Source organism: Saccopteryx bilineata, chromosome 3 (assembly GCF_036850765.1).
Source record: "Saccopteryx bilineata isolate mSacBil1 chromosome 3, mSacBil1_pri_phased_curated, whole genome shotgun sequence".
Taxonomy (NCBI): Eukaryota; Metazoa; Chordata; class Mammalia; order Chiroptera; family Emballonuridae; genus Saccopteryx; species Saccopteryx bilineata.
This window is the reverse complement of record NC_089492.1, coordinates 42,892,038-42,911,088: the sequence shown is the minus strand read 5'-3', so window position 1 is coordinate 42,911,088 and position 19,051 is coordinate 42,892,038. Positions and strand designations below refer to the sequence as shown.

Below are 19,051 nucleotides of genomic sequence, written 5' to 3'. Positions count from 1 at the left end.
TGAAAAACAAAAACAAAAAATGGTGAAATAGTTTGAAGCACAGGATAAAAGAAAGCAATACTGATGTCTTAGAAACTGAGTTTGAATATTTTCTTTTGTTTTACTTTTTTTACTTTAAAAATTGAAGCCCACAGAGGATTATTTATGAAAAACACAACTCTGTGGCCTGCTTCAGCCATTATTGTTCCTCTCAGAAAATTCTTGAAAATTTTGAGTGGTAGTGTAATGTTGAATGCTGTCAAGCTCAAATCAGGTGTTGACAACAGCTCTGGGTCCAGAAATGCTTCCAAATCTCTAAGGTTCTCATTTAAATTTTTTAAATTCCTAGCATATCTGCCTTAAACCTTTCAACCCATGGTCATGAGAACAGTGAATTTGTATTTCATTATAGACCCCCTCCTCTTGGGATAATTCTACATAGAAGGCAATTTTGATAAACAATAGGTGAGTGTTGTTATCCAGACCTTTTCCAATAAATGCAAAGAACAAGGAAGCAGAGCCAGAGATTCAGGAAACAAAAACAACCACATCCAACATTTATTCTTGATTTTTGTCACTACTTCTTTCATGCTTCCTTATCTCCCCACACACGTTAAATATACAGTAACCAAAACTTCATTAATATACACATAAAGGGAACCATGCGCAGCATGTACGAGGAGTAGGTAGTAAGTAAACCCGGCCAGTGGTTAGTTTCTGCAGTGGGCCTTTACGTGGCCCGTAGTGGGCTTGCGACATTCCCAAGTGGAAAGACCTCAAATGAAGAGCAGCATAAGCCACACTGAACTAAAGAGGGCTGATAACATCAGAGGGTTTCTGTTTAAACTAAGGGATGAGGCTTTTCTTTTCATTTTTAATAAAACTTCACTTTGCCTTTTTTCCAACAAATGTTTTTAAATTACTAAAATACTAAAGGAGATAAGAAGGAGACACAGGATGGATAAAAAGCATAAATGGAATCCAGGAAGACTGATAAATCTCCTTGATGCAGCAAAAATGTACAGACTATTTCATCATCCCATTTTTCCCTAAAAGGGAGAAACACATACATTTTGTTTTGGAATAAATAGTGAAGATTTTTTTTTTGCAGAGGGGAACAGTGTCATGAGAAAATGGAAAATATCTGTAATGTCTATAGTACACAAAATAATGAAAAGCAATAAAATATTAAAAGGCAAGAAGTTATATCTGTAAAAAAATTATAGTGTACATTTTGGATGAAAAGCAAAATTATGGGATTAAATGGTTGTGTTACTGAAATGGCACTTGGTACATAAACTCAAATATTTAAATTCAGTTTCTCAGAGGTTTGGCTTCAGATGCTTGAGCATTTTCAACATTCTCTTTGCCTTTATTTTTCTTCATTTGGAGAAATACAACTGTTAAAATTATACCTGAAAGAAAAAACTTAGGGTCAAATAGATGGAATCTTAATATACACTGTCACATTAATTTATAAAGTAGTACCCTAGTAGGAAAAAAATGACTCATTCAACTTCATTTTTGTTTGTGATACAACAAAGTTTCATTGTCCTGGTGAATAATGGATTCTAGGCCTTGGCCTTCTTGGATAAGCTTATCACTTATCTTGTTGTCAGTAAGTATTCACCAAGTCATAAATCCTATCTAAGCTGGTGGCTATTGCTTGGTCTCTATCAGGGGATATAGAACTTAATGCCTGCACTACTCTGAAAGCTAAGTGTATAAGCATCTGATAAGTTTCTGAACCTTGTCCATAGTCAATAAATGTTGATTCCAGTCCTTCATCCCTTTCTGTAGAAGAAATAGTCCAATCAGAATAACCAGAAAGCTGTTCTCAAATCTGTGCACCAACCTAAAGTCTGCTTTCATTGTGTCCATATCACATTTTCTTTGGCATCTTCTTCATGACTACAGTTTGAGTAGACTACCTAACCTTTTATATTTCCCTCATCTCTGAAATCCTACAAAATTATATTATACATTTTAGCACTAAATGTGTACTATAAATCAGAGACCAATATGGAAAAAGGAGTTGTTGTTTTTTAATTAATATGGCAGTAAGTTCATGGGAGGAATGATGACAGGAAAGACTAGATGCTCAGAGACCCATTAAGAAACTTAAAGGATTCTGGAAGGTGGCCCCTGGTGACCCTGGAGCCCCTCTAAAGCAGTGCTCCAAACCAGAGGGCTAGTTCCCACATATCAATGCATCCACAAAAGCAGAGGCTGGACCTCACAGCCACCATACTAGAGGTCCAGATGGCATATCAGTGAATCAGCAGCAGCTGTGCTGAACACCCCAGTCAGCTAAGCCAGGGGTCTGTCCCATATACCAGTGCAATCATGACAATTGTGGCAGGGCCTTGCAGCCAGCAAGGCCAGTGGCCTGCACTGTCCAACAGCATGGCCACAACAATCGTGGCACAACCACAACAGGAGAGTGCATGCAGCCCACATGTGATATTCCTGGAGTCCCTGGCTCTGGTGAACAGGAAGAATTGTGCCAGTGGGCCTCACAGGACACCTTCTACATAAAGGCACTCTCAATATTTCAAGACATGACTGATCTACCTAATATGTAGAACAAATACAGAGACTTAGACAAAATGAGAAGACAGAGAACTCTGTTCCAAATGAAAGTACAAGATAAAAATCCTAGAAAAAGAACTAAATGAAATGAAATGGAGATAAACAATCTATCTGATAAATAGTTCAAAGTAATGATTATTAGGATGCTCACTGAACTCAGGAGAAATATAAATGAACATAGAAAGAACTTCAACAAAAAGAAAAAAATAAAAGAGAACCAATTAGAACTGAGGAATACAATAACAGAAATGAAAAATACACTAGATGAAATCAACAGCAGATTAGCTAATGCAAAAGAGCAGATATATGATATGAAAGACAGAGTAATGAAAATGACCCAATCAAAACAGCAACAACAAAAGAAAATCAAAAAAGTATTAGGAGAGTGTAAGAGAGATCTGTGGGACAACATCAAGTTTACTACCATTTGCATTATAGGGTTCCCAGAGGAAGAACTAAAGGACAGAAAAGTTACATAAAGAAATAATGGCTGAAAATTCCCTAACCTGGCAATGGAAACAGATACACAAGTACAGGAAGCATAGAGAGTTCTAACATGATGAACCCAAAGAAACCCACACCAAGAAACATCATAATTAAAATACCAAAAGTTAAAGGCAAAGAGGAAATCTTAAAAGTAGCTAGAGAAAAAAAGTTACATACAAGGGAACCCGTATAAAACAATTGGTTAATTTTTTAGCAGAAACTTTGAAGGCTAGAAGGCAGTGACACAATATATTTAAAGTGACTAAAAGAAAAACCTACAACCAAGAATACTCTACTAGGTAATGTTATCCTTCAGAATTAAAGAAAAGACAATGAGTTTCTCGGACAAGCAAAAGCTAAAAGAGTTCATCACCACTAAACCAGCATTACAAGAAATATTAAAAAAACTTTTGAGCAGGAAAGAAAAGACCTAAACTAGGTATGAGAAAATATGTGAAAGAAAAAATCTCACTGGCAAAGGCAAATGTGTAATAACTGTAGTGGATTAACCACTTTTAAAGGTAAAATGAAGATTAAAAACTGAAGACATAACTGAGATTCATGGACATATGTCAAAATGAAATGGTTACCTGGGGAAGGGGAGAGATGGGGAGGTGAGCAAAGAGGGACAAATATACAGAGACGGAAAATGATTTGACTTTGGGTGATGGGCACACAATGCAATCAACAGTTCAAATGTTCACCTAAAGCCTATGTACTATGATTGATCAATATCACCCCATTAAATTTAATTGATAAAAAACAAGTAAAATAATTTATATCAACAATAATTAGGTAAGAGATACAAACATAAACACACAAAGATACATAATGTCAAAAATATAAACAGGTTCAAGTGTAGAAATGCGGTGCTTTTAGAATGCATTTGAATTTACACAATCATCAACTTTAAAAAAGGCTGTTAAATATAGTACATAGGTTGTTATATATAAAGCTCATGGTAACCACTACCAAAAACCTGTAATATATTCACAAAAAAGAGAGAAAGAAATATAAATATAACACTAAAAATATCCTCATCAAATCACAAGGGATAAAAGCAGGAGAAAAAGAATGAAACTGAGAGTTCCAAACAAGATAGACCCAAAGAGGCCCACACCAAGACACATCATAATTAAAGCTGCAAAGGTTAAAGACAAAGAAAGAATCTTAAAAGTAACAAGAAAGACAGTTACCTATAAGGTATCTCCCATAAGACTGTCTCAACACAGGCCGGTTGGTTCAGTGGTAGAGTGTGGGCCCGGTGTGTGGATGTCCTGGGTTTGATTCCTTGACAGGGCTCACAGGAGAAGTGACTATCTGCTGCCCCTCCCTTCTCTCTCTCTCTCTCTCTCTCTCTCTCTCTCTCTCTTTCTCTCTCTTCCTCTCCCATAGCCATAGCTTGATTGGCTTGAGTGAGTTGGCCTTCACCTCAGCTGTTAAAAAATAGTTCCAGTTGCAATGGAGCAACGGCCCCAGATAGGCAGAACATTGCCCCCTAGACTTGCCGGGTGGATCCCGGTCGGGGTGCATGCAGGAATCTGTCTCTCTGCCTCTCCTCCTCTCACTAAAAAAAGAAAAAAGAAAAAAGAAAAAAAAAAGACTGTCAGCTAATATCTCAACAGAAACATTTCAGGTCAGGCCAGAAGGAATTGGCATGAAATAGTCAAGTGATAAAAAATAACAACAACAAGGACCTACAACCAAGATTACTTGACCCAGCAAGGCTATTATTTAAAATTGAAGGAGAAATAAAGAGCTTCCCAGACAAGAAAAAGCTAAAGGACTTTGTTACCAACAAACCAGTATTACAAGAAATGATAAAGGTCCTGCTTTAAGAAGAAAAAACAAAAGAAGAAGGAAGAAGAGGAGAAAAAACACAGAGAAATACAATTAAAAGAATAAATGGCAATAAATATGTACCTATCAATAATCACTTTAAATGTCTATGGCTTAAATGCTCCAGTTGCAAGACATGAGGGAGCTGAAGGGATAAGAAAGCAAGACCTATATATATATGCTGTCTACAAGAGGTCCACCTCAGAATGAAAAATACACACAGAATAAAAGAAAAAGGATTAAAAAAGATATTTCATAAAAATGGGAAAAAGAAACTGGGATAGCATACTTATATCTGACAAAACAGACTTTAAAACAAGGCTGTAATAAGAGACAAAGAAAGACGCTACATAATGATAAAGGGAGTAATCCAACAACAAGATATAACCCTTGTAAACATTTATACACACAAGCTAAGAGCACCTAAATATGTAAAGCAAATACTGATGGACATAAATGGAGAGATTGACAGCAATACAGTCATAGTAGGAGGTGATAGTAGGGGATTTGAACACCCCATTGACATCAATGGATAGATCTTCCAGACAGAAAATCAAGAAGGAACCCTTGGCCTTAAATGACACACTATATCAGATGAATTTAATTGATGTATTAAAAGCATTATACCCTAAAGCAGCACAATATACAATCTTTTCAAGTGCAAATGGGGTATTTTCTACAATAGACACGTTAAGACACAAAATTATCTCAATAAATTTAATAAGATTGAAATCATATCAAGCATTTTCTCTGACCATAATGGTATGAAACTAGAAATCAATCACATAAAAAAAAAAAAAAACAGAAAACACACAAGACATGGTGGTCAAATAACATGATGCTAAACAATGACTTGGATAACAGTGAGATCAAGGAAAAAAATCAAAAGATACCTTGAGACAAATGAAAATGAGAAGACAACCCAAAATCTATGGGACACAGTAAAAGCAGTCTTAATAAGGAAATTCATACCATTACAGGCCTATCTCAAGAAACTAAAGAGATCTCAAATAAAGAACCTAACTTTACACTTATAGGAACTTGAAAAAAGAGCAACAAACAAAGGCAAAAGTGAGTAAGAGTAAGGAAATAATAGAGATCCAGAAATGAAAGAGAAGTAAAATCAAACACCAAAGAAATTCAAAGGATTGTAAGAAAATATTATAAACATCCATACCGGATGAAATGGAAAAATTCCTAGAAACATGCAATCTTCCAAAACTGAATCAGGAAGAATCAGAGAATTTGAATAGACAGATTACAGCTAGTGAAACTGACCAGTAATCAAAAAGATCCCAACAAACAAAACTTCTGAACTAGATGGCTTTACAGGTAAATTTAGTCAAACAGCCAAAGAACTAATACCTACCCTTCTAAACCATTCCAAAAAATTCAAGAGATGAGAAGACTCTCAAGCTCATTTTACAAGGCCAGCACTATCCTAATTATAAAACCAGATAAAGACACTACAAAGAAAGAAAATTGTAGGCCAATATCCCTGATGAACATAAATGCTAAACTCAACAAAATATTGACAAACTGGATCTGGCAGTATGTTGAAAAGATCATGCATAATGATCAAATGGGATTTATTCTTGGAATGCACGGAGTATAATCGCTGCAAATCAACAAACGTGATACAGCACATAAAATGATGAATGAAAATCACATGTTCTTATCAATAGATTTTAAAAAAGAAAAGCATTTGATAAAATTCAGCACACATTCAAGATGAAAACTCTAAATAAAGCGGGAATAGAGGTGATATGCCTCAATGTGATAAAGGTCATATATGACAAACCCACAGCCAACATCATATTCAGTGGGCAAAAACTACAAGTGTTTCCCTTAAGATCAAGAATAAGATAGGAATGTCTCAGTAACTAAGCATAAAATATAACCACTTATTCTCTAAAGCCTCTTATATTTCCCAAAGTAACCAACAAGGCAATGATAGATAGAGAATGGTACTAAAACAGCATCTCCCAAACAAGAAAGTGTGATATGGTTTACTGGTTATCTCTATTCTTGGCTATTGCTTAGATTGCCATTTGAGCAGCCACGAGAGCAGCCCATTAAGACAGACGTTTAGGTGAGCTAATGTTTCTGAGGACAGGACAGAAATACCTGAATCTGAGATATTATACTCACCAATGACCACAAAAGTGGTCAGGAGTGTGCCAAGTGCCATGCCCAGAGTAGGCATCCCAGAATGATGACCTGCTGGCTGGAAACACCTTCCTTCCATACATGAGCAGAAAGTAACTAAAAAGCAGAACAGTATTTGGTGGTTTAAATTCTTAAGTGCAGAATTTCATATCAAAGACAAGAATTACTTCAAACTACCATGGTAACAGGCATTATCCCAGCTTGCCTACAGCAAAATACCTACCTGGTAAAGAGACAGTCCCTTCCATGGGTGGCCGGCCACCGTCATTGATGCGGATTGGGATGTTATAAACTCTCTCCTCAAAGTTTGTGTGTTTGGTGGAGAGTCTGGCATGAGTTCCTGTCCGAACAGGGGTAAAATAAATAACAAGGAACATCTTTAGACCCTGGATCAGCAAGCATAAAGTTCATCTTTGCATCACATACTAAGGGTGACTGGGAAATGGTGAATTGTAAGTATGAGTTAGAATACGCAAAGTATCACCACTCCACATATACCTTCCATAATGTCATAAAGGGCTAAAACACTGTAAAAACAAATACTAAATACAGTCAGTTATCATTATTTCCAGTAGTAATGTTCTATAAAGTTACCATGAACACAAAATTAGAAAGAAAAACTACTTGAAGAAGTAATTGCTAATTTACCCACTAAATTTAATAAAAACTAAATCCTTAACCCAAGAAGATTAGCAAATCTCGGGGAAAAGAAAATAGAACTAAGACAAAGCACATAATAATCAAATAGCTTACAGCTAGTAATAAAGAGAAAATCTTTAAAGCATCCAGAGAGAATATTTCTGGTCAAGATGGTGGCCAAGGTAAACATGGTACTCGCATCCTCCCACAACCACATCAAAATTAAAATTAAACTACAGAACCACCGTCATTTAGAACAGCCTGAAATCTGGCTGAGTGGAAGCCCTACAACAAGAAAATTAAAGAAGCCACATCAAGACTGGTAGAAGGAGCAGAGACACAGGACAGGCTGGTCCCACACCCATGTGTGCCAGTTTAAAATCTGGACAGATATCTTGGCTGTGCAGGTTCCCTCTGAGGAGCAAGGGTTCCAGCCTCACACCAGGACCCCCAGCCCAGATTTCCAGAGCCAGGAAGAGAAGTTCCCACAGCCTCTGGCTGTAAAAACCAGTGGGGATTGTGGCTGAGTAAGACAGAGAGCTACAAGAGTCCTAAGCAGTTCCTCTTAAAGGACCATGCATGAACTTACTTGAACTCACTCCCTCTGAGGTCCAGCATTGGGGCAGCAGCTTAAAAGGAAGCAGGAACATATGGGAGGAACTGGATTGTTGGGCATCAAGATAGGAGCTGGGGGGGGGCAGCTTTCTGCCAGACAAGAGTGCTGGCAGGGATCATTGTTCCTTTTCTGAGATCCCCTAATCCCAAGCTGCCATATGTTAGTTTCCATCAACCTGGCTCTCACTGTACCCCCCCCACACACACACACACACTTAGGTGATTCCTTAAGACCCTGCCACACCTAAACTGTGGGTTACCCAAGTTGTTTTCAGGGGCTTTTCTATACAAATGACCTGTGTTGGCTCATGTTTTGGACTTTCCTAAAATGTCTCAAACACACAGCATCATGCCTGTGTGTACCACACACCTCTTGTAAAGTGGCCACAGGCCTGACACTAGCAGCAACTGGCCTTGACTCACAGTTTGGCCTACCTCAAATCCAGAGCAGGCAATAGCCATCTGCACATCACTCTGTAACTCATGCTGTGTAGCCCTGGCAGAGTACAGGCAGGCTGACTTTGAACCTCCTGTGAGACTCCATAGCCAGTGTACCCATGGACAGTTTCAGACCATGTTGGAGTACAACCCTACTAGCTCCACAAGCAATACACTCCAAGAGAAGACTTGGTGAGTACCAAAGCCCCAGCGAAGCAAGAGTGCTCCAAAGGACCAACTCCTATATAACAGCTTGTCTGCTGTACTTGCAGCCAATCCTCAAAGCTGATTAACTTGGGGGTCAATCTTTCCTAGTGACACCAACAACCAACAACGTTCAACTGCCACATGACAGTACACACAGCCCACCCAGGGTGTCCCTGGAGCACCCAGCTTGGGTGACAGGGGAGGCTGTGCCACTGGACCCTACAGGACACTTACTTACATAGGCCACCCCACCAAGTCTAGAAGACATAACAGCTCTACTTAATACATAGAAACAAACAAGGAAGTAGCCAAAATGCAGAGACAAAGAAAAATGTTCCAAATGAAAGAACAGGAGAAATCTTCAGAAAAAAATACTTAACAAAATGGAGGCAAGCAAGCTATTAGATACAGAGTTCAAAACAATGGTTATAAGGATGCTCAAGGAACTTAGCTAAGAGATAGAAACCATAAAAAAGAACCAGTCAGAAATGAAGGATCCACAAACTGAAATGAAGAATAACTTTCAGGGAATCAACAGTAGAGTAGAGGAAGCCAAGAATCAAATCAGCATTTTGGAATATAAGGAAGCAACACACACACACACACACACACACACACACACACACACACACACACACACTAAAACAAAACAAAAAAAACCCAATCAGAACAACAAAAAAGATTTTTTAAAAATGAGGCTAGTATAAGGAACCTCTGACACAACTTCAAGTGTACCAACATTCACATAACAGGGATGGCAGAAGAGAGAGAGCAAGAAATTAAACACCTATTTGAAAACAAAAAAATAATGATGGGAAACTTCCCTAACCTGGTGAACAAACAGACGTAAAAATCCAGGAAGCACAGAGAATTCCAAACAAAATGAATCTAAAGAGGCATACACCAAGACACATCATAATTAAAATGCAAGAGGTTAAAGACAGAACTGAAACAGACTCATAGACACAGAGAACATGTTTACTATTGCCAGATGGGAAGGGATTGGGGAGGAGGGGTGAAAGGGATTAAGCAGTAAAAATGGGTCGTCACAGAATAGTCATGTGGATGGATGTAAAATACAGCATAGGGAAAATAGTAGTGTTCTAATAACTAGGTATGGTATCAGATAGTTGTGAAACTTGTCAGGGTGATCACTTAGTAAGTTATATAAATCTAATCACTGAGTTGTACACATGAAACCAGAGGCGGATTTAATGGCGGGTGCAACGGGCACATGCCCTGGGCCCCAACTTCTGAAGGGCCCCACAAAACCCCAACTTTATACTTTTTTCTAATGACCAAGTTTGGTTTCATATGTGCAATTTTAACATTAATAGTACATAATATTTTTTATTTATTTAAAAATATGGTTAACATGTATTTTTATTTTCCCTGTCTCTCTCTCTCTTTTTTAAGGGGCCCAATATTTTCTTCTGTGCCCAAGGCCTCAGCCGACCTTAATCCACCTCTTCATGAAACTAATATAATATTATATAGCAACTGTAACTGATAAATATAAAACAATTTTTTAAAAAGTGCCTAGCAAAAAAGGACACATTTTCAGGGAACAAAAAGGAAAAAATGCAATATATAATATTGTGGAGAAATATCTTTTGAGTACTGAAATAAAAGGCTCAATAAATTGAAAAGTATCCCAGCCAAATGTTCTCTGGTCATTATGGAATTAAATTAGAAATCAGTATTCAGAAAGATATAGGAAAAACTCAAATAGTTGGAGACTAAATAACACACTGCTGAATAACTCATGGGTCACAGAAGAAATCTAAAGAAAAATTAGAAAGTATTTTGAACTAAATAAAAATGAAAACAAAATACATCTAACTTTGTGGAATGCAGTTAAACTGGAACTAAAAGATAAATTGATAATACTAAATGCTTATGTTAACAAAGAAAGAAGCTCTTAATTACTTCAGCTTATACCATAATGAAATTAGAACAAGAAAAAATAAAATGTAGCATAAGAAAGATAAAGAAAATACTATACATCTGAGCAATTAAATACAAAACAAAAACACAATAGAGAAAAATCAATGGAATGAAAAGTTGGTTCTCTGAGAATATCAATAAAATTAATAACCTCTATCCAGACTGACCAGGGAAAAAAAAGAAATATTATTTTCCAACATCAGAATAAGGTCACATCACTAGCTAGTCTGCAGATATTAAGAGAATAATAAAATAGTATTATAAATAACTTGTGCCAATATATTAGACAAAATCAAATTAAATAGACAGATTATTTGAAAGATACAAACTACAAGCTCAATGAAGAAGAGATCCATAACTTGAATATCATTGTATCAATTTTTAAAATTGTATTTGTAGATAAAACTTCCTAAAACAAAAACTCCAGGCCTACATGGCTTCACTACCAAACTTTCAAACCATTTTACACAACTATTCCAGATAATTGAATAGGTAGAGCACTTCCTCACTCATTTTATGAGGCTAGCAGTATTCTGACATCAAAACAAAGACACTACAAAAAAGTGTAGAATAATGTGCCTTGTGAATGAATATAGATGCAAAACTTTTTTAAATTATATCAAATCAAATCCAACAATATAAAAGTGCTAATATTTCAAGTAGGCTTTATCCCAAGATCAGAAGACTGGTTTAAGACCCAAAGTTGATTGATATAATTCACCAATTAATGACAAAAACCCCTACAAATCAACAAATCATTTTAATAGATGCAGAAAAAGCACTTGAAAATTTTAACATCCAATCTTAAATTTATAAAAGGAAACACATCTCTCAGCAAGTTAGGAATAAATGATAAAGTCCTCAACCTGATAAAGGTTATCTACAAAAACTTACAGCTAACTTTGTACTTAATGGTGAAAGATGGGATGCTTTCTTCCTAAGATCAGGAACAAGCCAGGTTATTTCTTCTCTCACTACCTTCATTCAACATTCTATGTAAGGTTTTAGCCAGTAATAAAGCCAAAGAAATAAAGACATTCAGATTGAAAAAGAAATAAAATTGTTATTCACAGATAACATGATTGTCTATGTAGAACATTTATGGAATCTTAAAAAAGAGAAAGAACTGATACAAAACCAATACATAACAATCATCAATTATATTCCGATAGCCTGACATTACTTAAAAACTAAAAAATTTTAAATACGATGCTTAGGGGGAAATGTGAAATGCTTAATGGAAATTTTGCAAGAATTACACACTGAAAATTAAACCACATTGCTCAGAGAAATTAAGAAAGACCTAAATAATGAAGACATATGTCATGTTCATGGGTTAAAAGATTCAATGCTATTAAGATGTTAATTCTCTCCCAAATTCACTACAGATTCATACAATCCCCATTGTAAACTCCATAAGCTTTTTTGGTAGAAATGGATAAGCTAGATTTTAAAATGTATATAGTAACATGAAAGACCTACAACAGATGAAATAATCTCAAAAAAGAACAAAGTTGGAAAAATTATACTACTTAATTTTAGGACTTATTATAGAACTAGAGTAAAAAAAAAAAAACAGTGTAGTATTAGTATAAGAAAGATAAAGAGGCCCTGGCTGGTTGGCTCAGCGGTAGAGCATCGGCCTGGCGTGCGGGGGACCCGAGTTCGATTCCGGCCAGGGCACATAGGAGAAGCGCCCATTTGCTTCTCCACCCCCCCCCTCCTTCCTCTCTATCTCTCTCTTCCCCTCCCGCAGCCAAGGCTCCATTGGAGCAAAGATGGCCCGGGCGCTGGGGATAGCTCCTTGGCCTCTGCCCCAGGCGCTAGAGTGGCTCTGGTCTCAGCAGAGCATCGCCCCCTGGTGGGCAGAGCGTTGCCCCTGGTGGGCGTGCCGGGTGGATTCCGGTCGGGCGCATGCGGGAGTCTGTCTGACTGTCTCTCCCCGTTTCCAGCTTCAGAAAAATAAAAAAATAAAAATAACAAAATTTAAAAAAAGACAGTATAAGCCTGGCCAGGAAGTTCAGTGGATAGAGCTCAGTGGATAAAGCATCATCTCCATGCTCCAAGGTCATAGATTCAATCCCCAGGCACAGCACATATGAGAAGCAACCAATGAGTACACAACTAAATGGAACAACTAAGTGGAACAAGTTGATGCTTCTCTTTCTCTCTCTCTCTCTCTCTCTCTCTCTCTCTCTCTTTCTTAATATCCCACTCCCTTTCCTCTGTCCCTCCCTCTCTCTCTCTCTCTCTCTCTCTCCCTCTTGCAAATCAATGGAAAAAAATTTTAATAAAAAATAAAAAGATTGAGCATAGCAAGTATTGAGGAGAATGCTGAGGACTCTCATAACACTGGTGGGAATATAAAATGTTACAAACTATTTGGAAAGCAATTTGACATTTTCTTTAAAATTGAACCATGCAGCTACCATCTGACTCAGCCACTCCACTTCTAGATATTTAACCAAGGAAATGAAAGCATATGTTCCAACAAAATACTTATTCACAAATGTTTATAGCAGTTTTATTTGTAACAGCAAAAATTGGAAGTAACCTAAATGACAATAAGTGAATGGATAACAAACTATGATATAGTCACATAATAGAATACTACTCTGCAATAAAAAGGAATGAAGTTGGACACATACAACAACATGGCTAAGATCCAAAATAAGTCTGCTAGGAGAAATTAGCTAGTCAAGGGAGATTACATATTGTATAATTTTATTTTGATAAAATCTTTGAAAATGCAAACTAATCTACAGTGGACAGAAAGCAGATCAGCGGTTACGTAAGGATGGAGGAGGGGCAAGGGATTGTAACAGGCATTTAAAACTTTTGGGCGTGGTGAAAATATTCTTATCTTGTGCTGACTGCATTTGATGTTGTATACATATGTCAATTTTCATAATATTGTATGCTTTAAATATATGCTGTTTATTATATGTTAATATATTTTAATAAAGCTGTTTTTAAAAATCATTATGAAATCTGTTTCTCAACTGTCAATGGAAATTTTGCAAATGCTGCTCCGATTGTCCAACTATACATCTACACAAACTAAGTGCAATGGCTCGGTGTAAACAATCTTTCCTTCCTCCAAAGCCAAGGCTTTTTCCTCTCTGTAAAGCTTCCCTGTGCAGGTTTCTAAAGCATGAAGTTCCTTCCTGGTGCTTGGGGAAAAGCTTTGTGTTAAGTGTTGCAAACACAACAAGGCAAATAAAAACTGACTTCATCATCCATAAGAGTTTTCCTCCATGTACTTTTGACAACTCACCATTGATTTTGGAAACTTCCCAATCGTTCTGTAAGCTTTCACTGCCAAGGGAAAATGTAAAGTGTGGACCCCGAAATGACTGCTGATCATCATCAGTAGCTTCGAAAATGAGACTTCCGGGTTGTCTGAGGGGATAGCAGAAGAACAAGCCTGTGTACTCCTTCACCAGCCGCGGGGGATTGTCGTTCACATCTGTAAGGGTCAGGTGGAAATCCGCCGTGGTGCTCAAGGAGGATCCACCTAAGGAATTGAGTGATTGAAACAGAGTGTCAGCTTTCTTTATTTCCCCTTAACAAGAAAGAATATTTTCTTTTTCTTTCTTTCTTTCTTTTTTAAAAATATACAATTTAAATAGTTGGGTATATTGAGGTAGTAGAGAGAAAACAAATTTAGAATCAGACATGTTTTCATTTCTTGGTTAAAAAATCATAATGATAATAATAACTAAGATGTATGTGCTAATATTTTATATACATTACTTCAAAATATTTCTAATTTACATTTACAGATAGAAGATTGAGAGTCAGAGAAGTTGTGTGACTTGCCCAAGATCATACAGCAAGAGAGGCTTCCAACCCAGGAGGTCTGATAGGAGAGCCCACGCCTTCCATTGTTCCTCAACACTGACTTGGGCATGCTCGTTAAGTTTTCTAAGCCTCATTTCTTCAGCTGTATGTAATACGTGTGGCTTTGTGAGGATCCCAAAGCCACTATTTTCTAGTGTTCTTAGAAAATAGTGCAGGGCTACACAGTTGTTATTAACTATGGTAGAGTGGTAAAACATTTGGATTCTGTAGCCTGAAAGGTTGGTAGCTGTGTGATTGTGAGCAAGTTACTCAACTGCTATTGCCTTGGTTTCCTCATCCATAAAATATGATCAATAAGTGTTGTATCAGGAATAACATTATACTGAGTGCTTAAAACATGGCTGTCAGTTCAGTGTAAAAACACGGACTGTTCTCATTCTTCCTGACTTCAATCACAGATACTGTTTCTACCATTTCTGGCTCAAACCTGCTCCAGTTCCAGTGAACCCTGGAACCGCTTTTCTTTCTAACTGTCTTCTATGTCCCTGACTACACTTCACTAAGAGAGGAAACACCACAGTGCTCGTGAGGTCACTTCATCTATTAGATCATTCAGGGTTCACAACTGCAAAATGGAGCGGGGTTTTTGAACCCCTGGTTTTGACTTATAAATCTGCTAAATTGTGAGAGGCCTTTTATGCAAAGTGTAGTATTGACACCAGAGTATGTTATAGCAGAACGTACAGCATGAAGGCCCAGTCAGAAGCTTCCTCCTGATTAATTGGGAGCTGTTAAATCAAGAGTCTAAAATGTACCAGTATACAATGTGATAGTATATAGAATGTGCTTAACTAGAAACAAATGAGAAAGAGAGCCAGTGCCCGACCTGTCTCAGCAAAGCTCCTCCGTTCACACACACCACTTCCAAATTCAGCACACTGCATTTCTATCCTCGTTGGTTTCACTTGACTGCAATACTTTTGTTTTCATTAATCTCTTCACATATGGGAACATTTTTATGATTCCCACCTACTGAAACGTTTCCTATTCCAGCTTCCAAACCTAGACCTCCCGTTTTAAAAGTTTATTTTTTGGTTTAAGACTGCATTTATTTAATCATAATTTGTTCAAATCTCATTTTTTTGTGAACCAAGCAGATATATTTACTATCTAATTAGAGGCTCTAATCAGCATAAGATGAACAGAATTCTTACTCTAAGTTGAAAAATTCCATTTAAATGCAAAGAAACGCAATGTTTTAATCACCAGTCTTATCACTGGTAAGCATACTATTTCTGTGAAGTTATTTCAATTTTAATTTTTTAAATTCCATAAGACTCCACATTCAGAACCAGTGGGTGATATACATCATTACAACTGAATTAAATGAGATGCGAAGTTTACGTAAGGATGATTCAAACATCCTTGGCTTATCTAAATAATAAGTCTTTCCAAAGTTCACTCTATTTCATCAAAACACAGACAACCAGGGCCACTCAAACCTACTGAATCAGAATCAGTGTGTGAACTCCTTGTGTTTGTACTGACCAATTTTCTCAGGTGATTCTGGCACAAATCAGGTGAGAACACTGCATAAAACATTTTATTTCAAAAAGGATGAGACTTGAGGTGTTGCAATTTTTAGTCTAAAGAAGAAAGTAATGGTGTGAGTCAACCAGGCAATGGTTGACCCGACTTCCAGGAGAAACCCTCAACCACTTTGGAGAAAGCAGGTAGTTGAGTGAGCACACAGCAACCTTCCTAGAGCTGTAGTTCCTTCAGAAAACGAGAGTGGGCAGCACCCATGAACTCTACGCAGCCGGTAGAAACAGCCCTGCCGATGACCAGGGCACAGGTAGTTCTCACCTTGTACAAAACCAGGAAGTAGTTCCCTCCATTTCTGTACCCTTCTTGTCTTTCCACTATAAGATATTCTGACAAGCTGATCCAGTAAACTTTCCCATCCACTTTCCCTTCCTCCTCTTGCTATTGATGTGTCCCAATCATTTACGTCACCTTTTTTTTTTTTTTTGCTTACCTACTTCAGTTGCCACCACTTGTACCCGATACAGACTTTCTGTTTCCCTGTCCAGCAAAGCCGCGCTAAAGATCTCACCAGTGACAGGGTCAATTTTAAGCCAACCTCTCATGTTGCCTCTCAGTGAATAACTTCATACAGCAAAAAGAGCAAAAGAAAGCCCATATTACTTTACATGAAAATATGAAGATAGTTTATGTATCACTATGCTATTATGTCAACAGTATCTATTGCATATTATTTACCACACATTTAAAATATCATTATTTAATGTTAATGTTTTGTTTGCATACTGTTTTTCTTCAAAACGAGGATTTACTAATCTTTACAAAGTGGTAGTTATACTTGTTTTATTAGAAAAGGTATAGTCACAAACTCTGGGGGGAAAGCAGTTAAACTTTTCTGGCAATCAATTCCAATAAAAACAACCTGGAAGTATCTTATAAAACTGATTAGCAAACCACCCTTCGAAGAAAACTTGAACACCCAATGGTGGAGATGTGTGAATGGGTAGCTACTCAGAGGCTGCTGGTAGCCCAGTGAATTCTCTCATTCAGCAAACATCTATAGAGTGCTGAGAAAGTATCAGGCAGTGAACCAAGACAGGAGATTACAAAAAGGGGCTTTTAGGCCAGTAGAGGAGACAATCCCAGAGAAAGACAATACCAGTGAAATGTGGTAAATGCAATTGAAAGGACCCTATGGAACCCCAGAGAAATTCATGGGAAATCAGAGCGGTCTTTCTGAAGGAGTAGATGTTAATAACTAAGGTAAGAAAAAGGAGGCTGCTTTAAGCAGAAGGGACTGCACAAGCTAATGCAGAGAGGCTTGCAGTGTGGGAGAGTCAGACAATCCAGCAGTGCTGGGATAAAAATGGGAAGCGGTGGATGGAAAAGTTGAAGCCAGAGAGACTAGAAAGAGACACATCACGGGAAGCAGTGGGCAGCCATGGAATGGTGTTAAGCAAGAAGGTGACATAGTCATATTTGTGCTCAGAGGAATTCATTGGTACATGTTAGATGAATTTGAGAGAGACAAAACTAGAACCACAGGAAAACCAATCAGTACAGCCCTTTGAAAAGCAACATATCATAGCCATAAGGATATTCATATCTTTGGAACAAAGAATTCCGCCTCTGGAAATTTTCCCTAAATAAAAAAACAACTTAAAAGAATTATATGCATACATATATTTAAAACATTTGATATAATAATAATAACTGGAAACAACCTACATGTCCAGGAAAAGATAATGATTAAAAAATTATCTGAAACCTATATAATTTTGTTAACCAGTGCCACCCCAATTTAAAAAAAGATACAAAAAAAGTTATCACCCTGGCCAGTTGGCTCAGTGGTAGAGGATTGGCCTGGTGTGCAGAAGTCCCGGGTTCGATTCCCGACCAGGGCACACAGGAGAAGCACCCATCTGCTTCTCCACCCCTTCCCCTCTCCTTCCTCTCTGTCTCTCTCTTCCCATCCCGCAGCCGAGGCTCCATTGGAGCAAAGATGGCCTGGGCGCTTGGGATAGCTCCTTGGCCTCTGCCCCAGGCGCTAGAGTGGCTCTGGTCACAACAGAGTGACGACGCACCGGAGGGGCAGAGCATTGCCCCCTGGTGGGCAGAGCGTCGCCCCCTGGTGGGTGTGCCAGGTGGATCCCGGTCGGGCGCATGCTGGAGTCTGACTGTCTCTCCCCGTTTCCAGCTTCAGAAAAATACAAAAAAAAAAAAAAAAAGTTATGATGCATTAGTTTATCAAATTATTTTTCTCCAATATTAGTATATTTAATATGCAAAGTACAGTGTTAGGCTCTGTGTACAAGTAATGAACAATAAATGGCTGTGAAATTATAAACATGTGTCCTCCCATCAGAATTTGTGACTGCTAAATCATAGTATAGCCCCCACGGGTCTTTCCTTCTTTATAGAACTAGAGAAGGCGTAAACTAATAGAGTAAAACAGTGGGTGAGAACTTTATTTCTTGACAGACAATCAGAAAAAGGTCTTCGAATTTATTCCAAGGGCTTAAATGACAGCTCTTTGGAAGGCAAGACTCCCTTCAAATGTTTACAGAAACTTAATGTATTATCATTAAAACCACATATTTTGGTTTAAGTCATGCTGAACTATTTGTCATGGCTTAGACAGTAGGGCTATTATATAATAAGAGTAAAAGATCTAGGTTTAAGTCGGGTCTATGTGTTCATTAAATATGTGACCTTAAAGAGGTTATAGAGGCCTTGGCTGGCTGGCTCAGTGGTAGAGTGTCAGCCAGCGTGTGGATGTCCTTTGTTCAAT

The 19,051-nt window shown here is 37.6% G+C and overlaps 1 protein-coding gene across 2 annotated transcripts in view; it reads right to left on the bottom strand.

Moving 5' to 3' along the window:
* Positions 1-506: 506 nt before the first annotated feature.
* CDH17 (cadherin 17) overlaps positions 507-19,051 on the bottom strand; it is a 102,099-nt gene continuing 83,554 nt past the window's right edge. For both annotated transcript variants that reach the window (XM_066266056.1, XM_066266054.1), the window contains exons 14-18: positions 16,754-16,884; positions 14,189-14,428; positions 7,289-7,405; positions 7,048-7,161; positions 507-1,394 (exon numbers count right to left, since the gene is read on the bottom strand). In XM_066266056.1, coding sequence (XP_066122153.1) covers positions 1,294-1,394; positions 7,048-7,161; positions 7,289-7,405; positions 14,189-14,428; positions 16,754-16,884 — 703 coding nt within the window. In that variant the 3' untranslated portion in view covers positions 507-1,293. The remainder of the gene's footprint in view (positions 1,395-7,047; positions 7,162-7,288; positions 7,406-14,188; positions 14,429-16,753; positions 16,885-19,051) is intronic.